Source organism: Neurospora tetraspora, assembly GCF_033439725.1.
Source record: "Neurospora tetraspora strain CBS 560.94 chromosome Unknown B0H65scaffold_3, whole genome shotgun sequence".
In the NCBI taxonomy this organism is placed as follows: domain Eukaryota; kingdom Fungi; phylum Ascomycota; class Sordariomycetes; order Sordariales; family Sordariaceae; genus Neurospora; species Neurospora tetraspora.
This window is the reverse complement of record NW_026944385.1, coordinates 4246342-4264571: the sequence shown is the minus strand read 5'-3', so window position 1 is coordinate 4264571 and position 18230 is coordinate 4246342. Positions and strand designations below refer to the sequence as shown.

Sequence of the window (18230 nt, the reverse complement as noted above, 5' to 3'; positions counted from 1 at the left end):
AGCGGTTCGCGACAAGTTACTATTTTATCCCATCTCGAACAGACGTCTGAGCTTGAAAGGATGAAATCCGAGTGCAGATGTTGGTGTCATGGAAATGACATGGAGTTTGACTGCAGTTCGTGAGGAGCGTGACCTGAAGCTTCCACTTCAATTCCATTTGGGCCGAAAAGTTGGGGCCCCGCTCAAGACTGTCACTGACAGGCCCCGCTTATCTGGTCGAGTGTCCAATCAGAGTGAAGAACTAGCAGGCACCGAGTGTTCTCCGCAGCTTCCACAGGAAGGGACGGGAAAGCACGTCTGCGGTGCTGGCGCCCAACATCAGTCCAACACTCAGTTCGCAGGAGGATGCGGGGGCTGCTTCAAGTCGGGTCACTTCTTTCCTTTCCGATGACAACACTTCCATTGCTTATTGCCTCCGTGCCCCCATCCAATTCATTGAGTTGAGTGCGCTTTTCCAAGTTGGCGCCGGCGTCAGGTTTTGTTGTGGCCGGTTGATCATTCGTCATCAGCACTAGCAGTAGTTTTTCTTTCGGTATTCTTTCTCCAGTATCACATTTCTACCATACCTCTCTACCTCGACATCAACCAAGTGCATCAGGTCCGTTCAACCCAGTGTATTCTCGACACCTGTAAGTCCCGATTCCAAGATACCCTCTATGTTGTCAGCTACGCAGTGTTGAATCGGAGGCAGTCAAGAAAAAGGTTCTAGAGCTGACAAGCTGCTCCACCAAACAGACCAGACCCAAGAAACCCAACCCCGCTTTGTACGACCGAGAAGTTGCAAGACGTGGGTTCCCTTCGCTGCCAGCTCTCCTCAACTCGATACACAGAACACCGAGTAACAACAGTCACTACCTACAGACAACCACCATCAGTACCTACATCAATTCCACACGCACACAAGTACCGACACGGCGACGCATCGCGACCCGCTGCTGCATGACGTACGTGTTATCCGCACTTCTGGCATGATTTGCGCCAACCCTCCCCGACGACCTTAGTTACACCATCCGAGTTGCGAAAGACGAACGACACGGCCGACGGCCCCAGATGAAACCTCGACTTTGTCCTCGATAGATACCTCCGATCCTATTCTCGATCGATATCCCGGCCTGGGTGACGGCACCCCACACGTGCCATGCTTGAAGGTCTCGTTGCCGGGTTGCTTAACCGCTTCCTGGGCATGTACGTCAAGAACTTCGACCCTACACAGCTCAAGGTTGGCATCTGGTCCGGCGACGTCAAGTTGCGCAACCTCGAACTGCGCCGCGAAGCCCTCGATCAGCTCAAGCTGCCCATCAACGTCGTCGAAGGCCACCTCGGCGAACTCACCCTGACCATTCCCTGGTCCAATCTGCGCGGCGCTCCCGTCAAGGTCTACATCCAAGATGTCTATCTGCTTGCATCACCCAAGGAGGAGGCTGAGTATAACGAGGAGGAAGAGGAACGCCGCAAACAGCGCATCAAGATGGAGAAGCTGGACTCCGCCGAATTGCTCAAGGAGAGGAATCAGGAAGGCCTCAGTCCCGAGGAACAAAAGCGCAGCCAGAGCTTTGCCCAGAGCCTCGTCACCAAGATTGTCGATAACCTGCAGGTTACCGTCAAGAACATTCATGTCCGCTACGAGGATGCCATCTCGGCCCCGGGCCACCCCTTCGCCCTCGGTCTCACTCTCGAGGAGTTCAGCGCCGTCAGCACCGATGGAGAGTGGCAGCCTACCTTCATCCAGGACTCTACCAAGACCACCCACAAGCTAGCTACCTTGGGTGCCTTGGCCGTCTACTGGGATACCGATGCAACACTTTTGGGTCCGGGACGCGAGGCTATTACGCCGGGACATCAGGCAAAGCCCCACGACGAGATCCTCGCCGCTTTCGGATCTATGATCGCCAAGACAGATGGTGACCTCCCCGAGAACCATCAATTCATACTCAAACCCGTCTCCGGTCAGGCCAAGCTGGAGCTCGATAAATCGGGCGATACCACCGTTCCAAAGTTCAAGGCAAATCTTCTCTTTGACGAAATCGGTGTCGTGCTGGACGATTATCAGTACCGAGATGCTCTTATGATGGTCGACCTGTTCCACTACTTTATTCGACACCAAGAATACAAAAAGTACCAGCCCAAGGGCGTTCGGCCCAAAGAAGATCCCCGTGCTTGGCTCCAATTTGCCGGCAATGCTGTCCTGAGCAAGATCCACGAGCGAAACAGGAGGTGGTCATGGGACTATTTCCGCGAGCGACGAGATGACCGCAAACGATACATCGAGCTCTTCAAGAAACGCAAGCAAGGCCAGCAGCTCTCGCCTGAGGAGAACGATGATTTGACCAAGCTCGAATGGAAACTTGATTACGAAGACTTGCGATTCTGGAGGTCCTTGGCGCGCAATCAGCTCAAGAGAGAAAATGCAGAAGCCCTCAGGAACCGTCCTCCTCCCCCGGCCCAACCTCAACAACAGGGCTGGCTTGCTTGGGCCTTTGGTTCCAAGCCTAGTCAACAGCAACAGCAGGAAAAACAACAGGAGGACGAGAATACCCAAATCACAGAAGAACAGCGCAAGGAGCTGTACGAAGTCATCGACTGGGACGAAAAGACGGCTCTTGCCGCTGAGGTCGATGTTCCAAGAGACACTGTTCAGATGCAGCTCGAAGCATCACTCAGCACTGGCAGTTTTACTCTCAAGCAGAACCCGCATGGCGACTCCAGAGATCTCATCAGTCTGCATTTCGATGTCTTCAAGGCCAAGGGCCTCAAGCGCCCCGACTCGTTCCTTGCTGATGTTAGCCTGGGTGGACTGCGCGTCAATGATGGCACTACACCCAACAGCCTGTTCAAAGAAATTGTCCGTGTCAAGGATGCTCCTGATACCCATCTAGCGCATCGCATGTCCATTGCTGAACTTGAACAAAACAGCGATGAAGCTTTCTTCCAGTTCCAGGTTGAACAAAATCCCTTGGATGGCCAGGGAGATATTGCAGTTACCGCCAAGCTGAAGCCGCTCGAGATTGTCTGGAACCCCAACGTTGTCGTTGGCGTTGTTGACTTTTTCCGTCCTCCCGAGAGACACATGGATTCCATCAATGCGCTTATGGAGACTGCCGGTGCCACAGTCGAGGGTTTGCGCGCGCAGACGAGAGCCGGCCTCGAGTTTGCTCTCGAGGAGCACAAGACGCTAAACGCAAAACTGGATCTTCAAGCTCCGCTCATCATTATCCCCGAGAGCATCACCAGCAAGCAGTCCACCTGCCTCATTCTGGATGCTGGTCACATCAGCGTCAACAGTGAACTGGTGGACAAGGACACCATGAAGGAGGTGCAATCCAAACAAAAACAGTCATTCACGGATGAGGATTTGAAGACGCTTGAGTCGCTCATGTATGACCGCTTCCTTGTCAAACTTTCCTCTACACAGGTCTTGATCGGGCCGTCCATTGAGGAGACCAAGAAGCAATTGGTCGACAAGGATGACAAGATGCTGCATATCGTCGACAAGATCACCGTCGATTTTGTAGTGGAGACATCGATCCTCCCCAAGGCCCCGAACCTGACAAAGCTCAAAGTCTCCGGTCACCTGCCCGTGTTGCATGCCAGCGTATCTGATGCGAAATACAAGAGCCTGATGCGTATCATTGACGTTGCTATTCCGAAACTCGCTGGAGCTGACGCCCCTTCGCAATCAGCAGGTCAGCCTGGTATGCGTCCCCGTTTGGCAAGCAACGCTTCAACGGCATCGCACAGGCTGTTGGAGCATAGGCCATCGACCCAACTGCTACCCTTCAGTACCAGTCATCAGCAAGCCATCATTCAGGATGATGACGACCTCGAAGAGGACGAGGACGCTTTCGAAGACGCCAAGGACGGTTCAGCAACCGATCAGCTAAAGCTTCAACAACGCAATTTCGAGTTTAAGTTTGCAGTGGATGAATTGAAGGGATCGCTCTACCGTAGTGACCCAGATGGAAAGGCTCCCGATCAATTGCTTGTTGATTTAGTTGCTCAGCGCTTCGACCTCCAGTTCTACATCCGCCCCTTCGACATGTCTGCTGAGGTCTCGCTCGGGTCGGTCACTGTGGACGACTTCGTCGACAACCCGCCAGCTGAGTTCAAGGCTATCGTATCATCTGGCGATGTTGAAGAAAGTGGAGAAGTCCAGGACTTGGTCCGCGTCAAGTTTGTCAAAGTCAGGAAGGATTCGCCCGAGTTCATGCCTGTGTATGATGGCGTTGAGACAAACTTGGATGTGGCAATTTCTACCATCAATCTTGTCGTAACGCGCAAGACACTACTCACACTTCTTGACTTCGTTCTCGTCACTTTTACCAACACTGGTAATTCCAATCCTCCGCCTCAAAACGCTATTACCGATGATGGCTCGGAGACCAACATCGAGGTTGAGCCGCCAGCCCCTCCTCAACAGACTGCGGACGGTGCAATTCGGGTCAAGGTTGATCTTAAGAGTATCAGGCTGATTCTGAATAACGACGGCATCCGTCTAGCTACCCTGTCTTTTAACCATGCCGATGTTGGGGTGTTTATCCTCGGAAAGACCATGCGTGTTGCCGCAAGACTCGGCGATTTGAACCTTGTTGACGATGTCAATCTTGGTGTCTCGGAGGATTCAAGCATACGCCAGTTGGTAGCTATTCAAGGAGAAGAGCTTGCTGATTTCCGCTACGAGACATTCGATTCCGGTCGCCCCGAATCGTATCCTGGATATGACTCCTCGATTTACCTGCGGGCTGGGTCTGTCAAGATCAACTTCTTGGAGGAACCTTTCCGCAAGATTGTCGAGTTCCTTGTTAAGTTCGGCAAGATGCAGGCTATCTACAACGCCGCCCGCCAAGCTGCTGCTAATCAAGCCAACCAGTTCCAGCAAAGTCCAAGCAAGGTCAAGTTCGATGTCGTCGTCAAAACTCCCATTGTCGTGTTCCCCAGAGATGTCCATCCCGATCGGCCCAAGCGTGATCTTATCACAGCTTATCTTGGTGAGATCTACGCACAGAACAAGTTTGTACCGCTCGACGACTCGGAGAATGCCGATATCGCCATGAAGTTAACTGCAGGCATCCGCAACATCAGACTCACTTCCAACTTCCATTACACTGATGGCCAGGAGGAAGAACTCGAGCTCATCGACAAGGTTGACCTTGGGTTCCAAATTACCTATGCGGAACACAAGGAGGGCGTAAAACGGCCAGATCTGGAGATCGAGGGCAACATGTCAGACTTCAATCTGCGGTTGACCCAGTACCAACTAAACTCGCTGCTCGAGATTTCGCGTTCCGTCCCTGCTGCCTTTTCTGGTGACGCAGAACAGAACAGGCTCGATGCCGAACGCGAAGTTGACGACAGGACCCTTAATAGAGCCAGGACCATGTCGGGCTTTGACGACAACGGCGGCAATGAACAGCTCATTGATCTGGGCCCGGAGCTTGGCCCGCAAGCTGAGACCTGGACGAAGCTGGACCTCATCTTTACTGTCAACACCATTGGTTTGGAGCTGATCAACGCTCCGGAGGACCGCCCTGTTGGTGATCTCGATGCCGCGAGTCTGTCCAAATTCAGTCTCGATTCCAGCAGATTGAAGACCCGCATGGACTCCAACGGAAGTCTTGAGGCCGAGTTTGTCATTCAGTCTTTCACAATCTACGATACTCGCCAACGCGAGACCAACAAGTTCCGTCGCATCATGACAAGCGGCAACAAAGACGTTCAGCAGCTAATGGCCAGCGTTACCATGTCTGGAGGCAAGGAAAGGAACATTATTGCCATGGTCGCCATTGATAGCCCTCGCGTCATCTTTGCACTTGATTACCTTTTCGCCATCCAGAATTTTGTCACTGTTGGCCTGAAAGTACCGGAGCCTGAGGTCCCAGAGAAGAGCCCGCTCGACACGCCTGATGATATGAGTGATGCAGACTCTATGGCAGTTTCATACACCGGCAGACGGTCCGAAAGCATTGATCAGCGGGGTGAGCCCTCTGACCTCCAGACGGAGCCACCGAAGCAGGAGTCTAAGACGCGCATTGCCTATCGGGTCAACGTGGTCGATGCTCAGGTCATTTTGATTGCGAACCCGCTCAGCTCGAGTTCCGAGGCCATTGTCTTGGGAACCAAGCAAGTTCTTCTGTCGCAACAGCATGTATTGACCTTCCAAATTTCCGAGTGCGGAATGTTCCTGTGCCGCATGGATCGTTTCGATGATACACGCTTGAGGATCATCGATGACTTCTCAGTTCAGATGTCCATGGATACGTCAAAGCCGTCCACCACAAACATTCATGTTGATATTGAGCCACTTATCCTCAGAGTGTCGCTGCGGGATATTTTGCTCGTTATGCAAATTGTGAGCAAGGCATCGGAGTTGTCAGGCAACGATCCCACCGAGCCGAAGGGCACGGCATCGGATCAGAAAGCGAAGCAGCTCAAATCTTCCGACATGAAGCAACGAACCGCCAGTGGCAAGGGAACATCAACTGTCGCGAACAAGTCCAAGCGCACGGGCACCAAAACTGGGGCAACTGATCCTCGGTCCCAGAAGGGAGGCCAGCAACCGCATGATATCACCAAGACACCGCCAAGATATGAGCAGCTCACGGCAGCAATTGAAGGAATTCGGGTTGTCCTCATTGGAGATGTGCATGAACTTCCTATTCTTGACTTGAGCATCAAGTCATTCACGACTAGCGCAGAGAATTGGTCGTCAAACCTAAAGGCGGAGGTAGCGATCGAGATGTACACCAACATTTACAACTTTGCTAAGTCGGCCTGGGAGCCGCTCATTGAACCTTGGCAAGTGGGCTTCGGGGTTGCCCGTGATCAAAGCACCGGCTTGATGTCAGTCGATGTCTCATCCAAGAAGACATTCGATGTGACCCTTTCCACTGCCAGCATTGCACTGCTCTCCAAATCAATGGCGTTCCTTACTCGGGATCAGGACGTGCTAGGCAAGCCTCGTGGCGTCGAAGCGCCATACCGTATCCGCAACTACACGGGCTTCAACATCATCATGCAGGCCAAGAGAGAGGGCACCGAAGATACTACACCCCTGCGTCTTGACGATGGCCAGGAGACTCCTTGGAGCTTTGAGAATTGGGAAAAGGTGCGAGAAAGTCTCTCCGGCGAAAGCAACAGCACTGGCAATGTGGCCATCCAGTTGGAGGGCAGCGGCTTTGACGCAGTCAAGAACATCCGAATCAATCGCGAGGGAGAATTCCTCTATGCCCTCAAACCCAAGACAGATGAGGTGCTGCACAAGCTCATGGTCGATGTGAAACTTGGCACAGACAATGTCAAGTATGTTACTCTGCGCAGCCCGCTATTGGTTGAGAACGACACCGACATACCAGTTGAGCTTGGCGTCTATGACGCTCAGGAAGGACATCTGCTCAAGATCGAAAAGATCGCCCCTGGCGATAGCAGGCCTGCCCCCGTTGGCGCTGTCTACATGAAGAGCTTGCTCGTCCGCCCTGATCCAGGGTTTGGATATGGCTGGAGCAATGACACACTCTGGTGGAGAGACCTTCTGAAACGTCCGACCAAGACGTTGATGTGCAAGGGTGAACATGGAGATCCATTTTACTTCCAGCTGTCGGCTCGATATGACAAGGCCAATCCGACAACAAGGTAAGCTATGGTTTGATTCACACTTGCGGCTGATGTACATACTAACATCTGCCAGGACCTACCCGTATATGCGCTTGAAGCTCTCCGCCCCCGTCACCATCGAAAACCTACTGCCGTATGACTTCAAATACAGGATCTACGACAAGAACACCAAGAAAGACTGGTCCAACTTCCTTCGCAAGGGCGGGGTTAGCCCTGTACACGTTGTCGAGCTGTCCCATCTGCTCCTCCTTAGTATCGATATGCAGGATACCGTCTTCAAGCCAAGCGAATTTGCGATCATCAACTCCGGCACCTCTGAGGACTTCCGCAAGGAGACAAACCTTGTCTGCAAGGACGATTCCGGTCAGGCGCTCAATCTGAAGTTGCATTACTTCCGCATTCCCGATAGCGGTGGCGCGTTCAAGGTCACTGTCTACTGCCCCTACATCATCCTCAACAAGACGGGGCTCGATGTAGGCATTCGCTCCAAGGGCTTTATGCAGCATGCCAAAGCGGCGGCCGGCCAGATTTTGGGTGATGCCGATGAAAGCCAGCGCAAAGCCCAACCAATCATGTTCTCCTTTGGTAGCGATGACCACAGAAACCGCGCATTGCTCAAGGTTGCCGATTCCGACTGGAGCAGACCGCAAAGTTTCGACGCCATTGGAAGTACCACCGAAGTGGTGCTCAACTCACCCTCTCGCAATGCCGAGATCCATCTGGGTGTCACAGTCGACACGGGCCATGGCAAGTACAAGATGGTGAAGACGGTCACGCTTGCACCGAGATATGTCATCCAGAATAGGCTCGGCGAAGACATCAACATCCGAGAGCCGAGTTCGTCGTCACTTCTTGAACTCAAGGCCGGCGCTCTTCGTCCGCTGCACTTCCTTCAAAGAGGTGCTGTCAAGCAGCTCTGTCTCTGCTACCCGGGTGTCGATAACCAGTGGACGGCTCCCTTCAACATCTCAGATTTGGGTACAACGCACATCAAGATCGCTCGCGCCGGTGAACGGCAAAGGCTCATTAGGGTTGAGACACTCATGGAGGAATCGACTATTTTCTTGAACCTGACTATGGAAACGAAGAACTGGCCCTTCTCGATGCGGAACGAGAGTGACACTGAGTTTACGTTCTACCAAGCAAATCCGAACATTGACGAGGACGGAATCGAAGACCGCTCCGGCTGGCGTCCCGTGCGTTACCGTCTTCCGCCCCGGAGCATCATGCCCTACGCGTGGGACTTCCCGGCTGCCAAAAACAAGGAGATTTGCATCAGCGCCAATGGCAAGGACCGTCATGTGAAGTTGGCAGAAATTGGTAACCTGATTCCGATGAAGTTGGTTGGCCCTGATGGCCAGACCAAGGTCATCGACATCAATGTCATCGCCGATGGGCCTACACAGACTCTGATCCTGTCCAACTTCAAGCAGTCAAAGAGTCTGTACAAGCAAAAGTCTAATGCCGGCTCGACAGACCGTGGCATTTTTGAAGCGAAGGAATTGGATACAGGTGTCACTTTCCGTGCGCAGCTGAGACTATCCGGCATTGGCATTTCGCTGATCAATTCCCAACTGAAGGAACTGGCCTACATCACCTTCAGAGATGTGCAACTTCGATACAGCGATTCACATTTGTACCAGACTATCAGCCTGGCTGTCAAGTGGATCCAAATCGACAACCAGCTGTACGGAGGCATATTCCCCATGATCTTGTATCCCAGTGTCGTGCCAAAGCGCGCACAAGAGATCGAGGCCCACCCGTCGTTGCATGCCATGGTAACTCGTGTCAAGGACGACTCATACGGTGTTGAGTACATCAAGTATGCCACGGTCCTCCTGCAGGAGATGACTGTCGAGCTTGATGAAGACTTCATCTATGCCGTACTCGATTTCTCAAAGGTGCCGGGTGCATCATGGTCTTCATCCGATGAAGAGGACAAGCTGTGCGATGACAACATTGACATTCCGCAGCCGAAGCAGCTGGCGGCTGGCCGTGACATCTACTTTGAGGTGTTGAACATCCAACCGATGCAGCTCGACTTGTCATTTGTGAGAACGGAGCGTGTAAACGTGGAAGACAAAACATCATCAAAGAACCCAATCATGTTCTTCTTCAACGTCATGACCATGGCCATTGGCAACATCAACGATGCCCCCGTTCGGTTCAACGCCCTCATGCTCGAGAACATGCGCGTCTCTGTTCCGGTTCTCATCCAGAATATCTCGAATCACTACAGTCAAGAGGCTCTCTACCAGGTACACCACATTCTGGGAAGTGCCGATTTCCTGGGCAACCCGGTTGGTCTGTTCAACAACATCAGCTCTGGCTTCGCCGATATCTTTTACGAGCCATACCAAGGTCTCATCATGTCCGATAGGCCTGAAGATTTCGGCATTGGTCTAGCCCGTGGCGCCGGTTCCTTCTTCAAGAAGTCCGTTTTCGGCTTCAGTGACTCTTTCTCCAAGGTCACTGGTAGTTTCGCCAAGGGTCTCGCGGCTGCCACCATGGATAAACAATTCCAGGACCGTCGCCGCATCACACGTGCTCGCAACCATCCCAAGCACGCCCTCTTTGGCGTCACCGCCGGTGCCAACAGCCTGTTCACCTCGGTTGCATCGGGTGTTGGAGGTCTTGCCCGCAAGCCGCTCGAAGGTGCAGAGCAGGAAGGTGCTCTCGGCTTCTTCAAGGGAATTGGCAAGGGCGTGGTTGGTCTGGCAACCAAACCGGCCATTGGTGTCCTAGACTTTGCCTCCAATGTTAGCGAAGGCGTGCGCAACACCACCACGGTCTTTGACGGGTCCGAACTCGACCGCGTCAGACTACCGAGGTATATCCCCCCGGACGGTATCATCAGGCCATACAGTCAACGTGAGGCGCTAGGCCAGAGCTGGCTCAAGCAAATCGACAATGGCAAGTACTTCGATGAGCAGTACATTGCCCATCTTGAGCTGCCAACCGAGGATAAGGTGGTTATGGTTACATTTGCGCGGATCTTGCTCATCAGGAGCAGGAAGTTGCAGACGGAGTGGGATGTGCCACTGAAGGATGTGCAGACCATTGCGAAGGAGAGGACGGGCTTGAGCTTGACGCTGAGAGGAGGAACCAATGGACCCTTTATTCCCATTGGAGAGGAAAGTGGAAGGACGTTTATATACCGCCAGGTGGCGATTGCTGTGGAGGAGTTTAATCGCCGTTTCCGGGGTTTGGAATAAGGAAGGGGTGAAAACGGGTTGACGAATGATGCGATGACGGTATGAGGTGGGAACAGGTCAGTGCTGAAAGGCGAGCTCTTTTTCTTTTTCTTTTTCTTTTTTTGTTACGATGCTATGAGGAAAAGAAAAACATGGATATGAGCTGTGGTGGTTTTTTTTTTTTTTTTTTTTGGCTTTGATGGTTTGGTGAGCTCCGAAGTCAGAAGGTCAGGGTGTTGTTGATGATGAACGATGCACGATTCCCCTAGAACCAAAATTTATATGTTATGTTCTTACAATATCCTCGCAACCGGCACCAGTCGCTACGGTTTGTCTCCAGCGTAGTTCTCATCGATGATGTCTTTGTTCGAGGTCGCCATCACGCTCTTGATGTTTGCATCCAACCAAGCTCCTCGAAGGCCCGTCTACTCTCCGGCCCCAATCCTCTCCAATAACCTCCCCATCATGACCCCAGCATTATTCCCCTGCACATGCTCCAACCGGTACACCTCACTCGAAGGTAACGGCACATACTCCACCCCTTCCACCCCTTCCTGCAACGACAGCCAGCTGGCGAGGAGCAACCCCTCAACCAACCAGAGGGACTTTTCTCCTTCGTCTGTGAAGGGCCCTGACCCTTCCTTTGCCTGATCTCTTCTGCCTGTTGGTGATAGAGGTACGGCAGTGCATGGAGTCGTTGGGGTTTGCGGTTCATGTTGTTGTCGCTGTCGCTGTTGGGCAAGCGCACATGCATCTTCCAACCTGTCTATCCAATCTAGGTAGGAGTCGAACCACGAGTTGGAGGAGTTGGTATGTGAGCTGGAGGGGGAGGGGGAGGGGTGGTGGTAGAGGGATTGGAGGTGGGATTCTTTGACGCGGTGGAGGCGGAGTTTGAACTTTCTGCTGCTGCTGCCGTCGCTTGGTTGATGTTGATGTTGAGGTTGAGGTTGATGTTGAGCTTGAGCTTGAGGTTGGGTAAAAGCGGAAACGGAAGCGGAAGCGGTGTAATACATGTGCGAGGAACACTTGGCGTCTAGGCCGGGACGGATGTAGTATTTGATCTTTGGTGAAGGTGAGTTGGATTTGCTTGTTGCTATGTTTCGCATACTTGAGGTTTGGTTGTGGTTTTGGCTTTGTCTAGCGGGTGTTATGGTCGCCCCGCCTGTCCCCACCAAGCCCAATGGACTGAACAGCACTCCATCGATACTCCCATGTGAGTGAGTGGGAACGGAAACGGGGGAGACTGGCGAGAGTGCATATAGCCGTTGTGACTGGATGGGTGTGGCACTGTCAAAGGGGTCGATGTACTGATTTTGAGGTGCTGGTGGTGGTTTGCGGAGAGCGATGGTGATGGAATCATCGGGCTTGAGGGAAAGCACGAGGCCGTAATCGGTTTCGAATGAGAGGCTGAAGTTTCGGCTGACTTTTCCCTTGGTCTGGGAAGCTGTGCCTGCTGTGGTGCAGAGGAGGAAGGCCAGGTCTGTGTTTGTGAGGGTTCTTGATGTTCGTGACATTTTGTTATTGTTGTTATGGACTTGTGGATGAGGGAGTAAGGATTGAAAGGAAGTAGGGACACTGTCAAATTTTGGAAGGACGGTGGCTAAGAGCAGCAGAATATATGAGGGTAAGGCTATAGTTCATCTTGATATAGCTGAAGCAGAAAAATAGCAAGTGGATGTGCGGGGTGAAAAGGCGTCGAGGTACCTCTAGGGTTGTGCTGATGCCGAGTCTCGAGCCTGATCTGATCAAAGAGGCGCAGATGATAGTCATCAAACCAGCGGAAATAGTCATACAGACTAAAGAAGTCCCCAAGAACTACGATCACAGGTGAAAGTCCTCCCTTTCTTACTCTAGAGGTAAACTTGGCAACGGCACGGTTTGATGTTCAAAGGAAAGATCGGAAAGACGACTTCTAGAAGCCAAATAAAGATCGGAGCCACCCGGACGCCAGTAGATACCAGATCTTCTGATGCAAGATAGCGGGGCTTAAACCGCAACGTGCCGTGGAACGGACTCGATTGGTCGTGGATGACGGTTACGAAAATTGTTACTACACACCAATTGATCCCCATTGGCTTCTCTAGCCGCTCAGTGTCAGCGCTCAAAATAACACGGAGGGAGGAAAGGCTATCTCCTGCCCAGAGGTTCGCTGCGTTTGGTGTGGGCATGGCATGATCTGTGGATATAGGTCTGCTGGTGGTGATGGTAGGTAGTAGGTTAGAGTTACAAGCAGTGAAGATGCAGTTCATCAGAGGTAGGGATCATATTATAGCTCTTTATTATCATGGGCACAGGATCTCTTCCTCATTCATGACCTGAAAGTCTGTGTTGCGGGGAGTTCCGCATGCCGCCTATGTCCATCCAGCTCATAAACCCAATTCTGTCCCGCTACCTCTGCAGGCTTGCTATGGGAATAGTTCAAATCCATGCTTGCCATATCCTCTTCTGCAGGTGGTGATCGATATTGGCGATTGTCTTGCAACATACTCACTAACCCCCGCATACACGTCTGCTTTAAATTCAAATTCGTGTGAACCACATCCGTCCCTGTTGCTGGCGCCGGCCATCTCACTTGCCACTACCAAGCTCTCCTCGGCTGAAATGGCCTTGGCTGCTGACAGTCTTTTTCGGGGAAATAATAAAGCCATTGCAGCTATCAGCGTGGTGCCGGCAAGGCCGCCAACCACTCCACCGACAATTGCGCCCACATTGGCCTTTGATTCTGCTGAGGAATCGCTGTCGCCCCCATTAGTACCGTTGCCAGGAGAAGACTCGCTTTTGCCGTCGCTACTATCTTTGCACGCCTCGGTATCTCGCCTCGGTATCTGATGTGCCGTGGGAGATGGAGACCAAAGAACTCTTGGTGTTTGGGTTGGCTTGCCACAGGCTGAAGGTTTCGGCGTCGTGGTCGACCATCAAGTAGGCTGAGGTGAAGAAAAAGCGACCGATTGAGGCAGGTCTGGGCCAAGTAAGCGGAAAGACGTCAAGGTATGTAGCGGGTTCCCGAAATGTACACCTCTGCCGGCATGTAAAATGTTAGCGTGGTACCGCCACCTTACAATATTTAGGGGGTGAGAGGTGAGCATATTGGCCATCTTTTGTACGAAAATTAAAGTTCTTGCCACTTGCAAATCACCGCGCTAACATTTTATATGCCGGCAGAGGTGTATACTTGGGGGCTTCTGGGCGCCAAGCCTTCCTTTGCCCCCTCTTTGCTAAAGAGGGGGATCCGAAATCCTGGGACAGTCTTTTAATTTGGGACACATTAGAAATCTTGGCGTTTCTCACAGAAGAGTGGTCAGATGACACGACCCCATACCTAAAGCTTCCTAACCCCATAGTCCGTATGTTTACATACAAAATTGGTCCGACCCACAAAAGAAAAAGATTAATACAATTATTACAATACGTATTCGTACGGAGTCAATTCAATATATTAAATTAATAATAGTAGTTTGAATAAAGTCTGATAATATATCCATAATATATTTAGAATATATCTTAAGCCGTAAATAAAGAAATTAAACTTTATAAGCTTATCCGGGTCGCACACACAAAAGTCCCACCGTAGAGAAACAGCTTCACTCGCTTGCCCAAAATTCCCCCGTAGAGAAATATAAAGTCCAATAATATATTTATAATATATTTAAAATATATTTTAAATTATAAATAAGGAAGAAGTAAGCTCCGTAGGTTTATCTGAAGAGCGGCGGAATTCGCACTAAATAACGCAATTCCAGCCTTTACCGCCCTATTTAAAGCGGTAGGGAGGAAGACCTATAATAAATTAATAATAATAAAAGATTTATTAAAGATACATCTAAAATGAAATTTATAAATACGTTTAAACTTTTTATATACTACGCAAATAAATTTAGCGGATGAAGCGATATTATCGCGCTTTTTCTATTATTTTTTTTATTAATTGGGTATTAATTTAAATATTAATTAAATTAATTAAGGATAATTAAAGGATATATTAAGGATAAATTAATAATTTATTAAAAATAGATCTAAAATACTTATATTACCGTTCTTCTAGAAAGGGACTTCTATAAAACCGTTTTCCTCCGTATCCGCCTCCTCTTCGTTCCCTTTCTCCTACACCTCCTACTACTCCTCCTCCTATACTTCCTACTACTCCTTCTCCTACACCTCCTACTATTCCTCCTCTTCAATTAATAATAAATCCAATAAGTCCGATTCTTCGTCGATAACCGCTACCTTACGTTTCTTAGGAATAACCGGCTATAAAATCCTATTAAGAATAAGGACGGTTATAGCCTAACCGGAGGTTATAAAGGTTATAAAATCTTTATACTATCTTAAATTTATTTATAATTAGTTTTAAATTATTTAAGAATTAGTTAGGAATAGGTTATATACTAATAGTAATTATATAAACCTCAGCCTTAATACTTCTAATTAAAATATTAAACAAATACTCCTTAAGGATATTATAAATACCCTTTAAATATTCAATAAAATTGCGATAGGTAGTAAATATAATTTAAATAAGTTAAAAATTAATTATTAATTTAATATTAGTAACTTTCAAATAATACTTATATTAAAACTGCACTAAATATCCGCACTATTATAACCCGGCTTAAATTTTTTCTAGCGGCAAAAAATCTTACCAAGGGCGACTATATATACGCCTTATAAGGTAATTGGCGGGGATAGATTAAGGATAAATTAGAGATAAACTAATAATTAGTTTTAATATTTATATATTTATTAGTTTCTAAAGGGGGTACTATAGTTTAGCGCTTACTTTTATCCTTAAATTTAACGGGTTTCTAATCGCTATCCAAATATTCCTTATATACATTAAAGGCCGTAAATTTATAGTAAGCAGGCACTATTATAAAAAATAAATCGTTAATAAATCTCTAATTAATTTCAATAAATTTCGGAAGAACGGCGGGGGGTAGATAAAAGTAAATTAATAAATATTTAAATAATCGAAGAAGAATTAGGAAAAAGAAATTTAAAAAGAAAAAATTCTAATTAATATAACGATTATTCCTCTCGCTAAATTAATGAATACGAATACGTAATTACGCTATCTATATTATACTATACGTATCCGCTAAGAGAGGTAAGATATTAAATAAAATCTATAATATAAATTAATTTTAAATAAGATTAGAATAAATTTAATTTTATTCGCTCAATTATTTACACCGGCCTTAATTTCCTAAAATAATACTACTTAGACTTTATATAGACCCGGTTAGCGATTATATTATAAGATTTAATACTATAGTATAATTAATATTTATACGGATTATATTTTTAAGAAGCTACTAATTCGAATTATATATTATTTTTTTAATATCTAAAAAAAAGATTATAAAATATATTATGAGTCTAAATATACTAAAATACTATATATTAAAATAGTAAGTAGTAAAACGTTTACCGGTAAATATTTATTTATGGAGAAAGTTATAATATATAAATTTTAAACTTAATATAATTCCCTACGTAGAAATATTAAAAACTTAGCCTCCATTTATATATACGAGATAAGATAAATATTTAATATAAGATGAATCAGCATCGCTATCACCGTCTTGGACCGCAAGATATCGATTATAATAATATATAGATAATCTGTATATTAATTATTGAAGTAGCGAAATTAATAATTAAATTTATTACTAATATATAAAAATTAATTAACGGGCAAAAATATAAGACCCGATTATTATTTTGAAATATACGAATAAATATAGATAAAGTTTAGTATTAAATTCGAATATCGAACGAATTTACTAATAAATTAGCTAAACCGTAATATAATAAAGACGGAATCTAATTATTATCTATAAAAATAGGATAAATCATTAATAAATTCCTCTTTTACATCCTAATTTTAATTTTAAGGCTAAATAAAAACGAATAATTACGTAGTATAGAATTCTATAAGTAAAATCGAATATAATTTAATTAGAAAAGTATTTATTTAGTATTACAATTAAATACTAATAATTGTTCGAACCCCGTTGCTAAATTATTTATCCTTCATTAGATAAATTGTTAACCTGATTCTAATTATAGAAGGTCTTACGTATTTTCGCCTACTACGTCCGCTACTTTCTCCATAATACCTAATAATTTATTATACTTATTTTTAACCATCCTTTAAATATTTACTAACTTCTTATTAAATTCGTAAAAACCCTTTCGAATAATTACTTTTAAATTTTTAATTACATTTATAGTTCCGTCGTCCCGCTGTTTTTTAAAGTAATTCTATCCCGGACGGTTTTATTTATTATTTTCCGTACTTATTAGAATATATTAATAAAAAGGCTTTCGAGAGCTTATATTCGTATTAACGTATTAGTATAGTTAGTGGCTACTTATATTACGAATTGTATAATAGTATAATAAATATTATAATTGATTAATTCAAGTTCCGATCTTAGGTTATTAAATTAAATTAAATTATTATTTATAAGTTGGCCGTGTAGACCTATTATAATTATAGTTAGTACACGTCCGATAGATAAAGGGTAATTGTATATTGAAATTAATATATATTATTAGATTACAGAAATTACTCCCTATATAATTCTGTTAGGCAATTTAATTTAAAATAAACTTTCTCCTTATTATTATTCTTATTATCCGATCCTTATTACGATTCTAATTCTTTTAAACCACTTTTCTCAACATTAACTAAAAATGTCTTTATTAAGTCTAATAAATATTTATACGATAATTAATTCCCTAATTAATGATAATCGTATAGGAAAAAAGTTTTTAAAGCAGTTAAACAACGATATAGTCACAACGAATATAGTTTTAATAGGTTATTAAATTCTTTTATATCTTTATATTATTTAAAATTATAATTAATATCGATTTCGAATTATATAGTACGGTAAAGCTAGCGTAAATTTAAATATAATATCCGAACGGCCGTCGATCGGTCGGTAAAAACGATAGGTATATATCTGGCAATTTAATTTATTCAATATTTTTAAATTATAATTAAAAAATATAGTACTAGGGGGTTAGATTTTCTCTCGTATTATTAATAATTGGACGATAATAAATTAAAAACGCCCAGTTTAAAATATAATTATAAATATTCCGACCGGTAAGTATTTTTAGCAAGGTTTTTCTAATTAGGGAATAGCATAGTAAGAACGGCCGCCTAAACCTTGGGGGTCGAAGCTTTTAAAATGACGAATGTAAAAAGATTTATAATAAGTTATTATTTAAATAATTAGATAGGAATAAAGAAGTAATCCTTACGAACTAATTAAATGCGTTTAATATAGAATATAATACTAGATAATATAGGGTTTTAACGCGTAAGTACGAAAGGGAGAATTTAATTATCTAACGTTGGGGGTAAATATTTTTATTTACGTTCGACGAATTAGTATAAATTATAAAATAGGGTAT

The 18230-nt window shown here is 46.2% G+C and overlaps 2 protein-coding genes across 2 annotated transcripts; one reads left to right on the top strand and one right to left on the bottom strand.

The window, feature by feature from the left end:
* The first annotated feature begins 917 nt into the window (after positions 1-917).
* On the top strand, positions 918-11080 carry B0H65DRAFT_174227 (uncharacterized protein). Its single transcript, XM_062821416.1, has 2 exons — positions 918-7626; positions 7682-11080. The coding sequence occupies exons 1-2, from the start codon at positions 1139-1141 to the stop codon at positions 10821-10823; spliced, it is 9630 nt and encodes a 3209-aa protein (XP_062683473.1). The 5' UTR covers positions 918-1138; the 3' UTR covers positions 10824-11080.
* Positions 10975-12673, bottom strand: B0H65DRAFT_463270 (uncharacterized protein). Its single transcript, XM_062826695.1, has one exon. The coding sequence runs from the start codon at positions 12314-12316 to the stop codon at positions 11228-11230; it is 1089 nt and encodes a 362-aa protein (XP_062683472.1). The 5' UTR covers positions 12317-12673; the 3' UTR covers positions 10975-11227.
* Positions 12674-18230: the final 5557 nt, after the last annotated feature.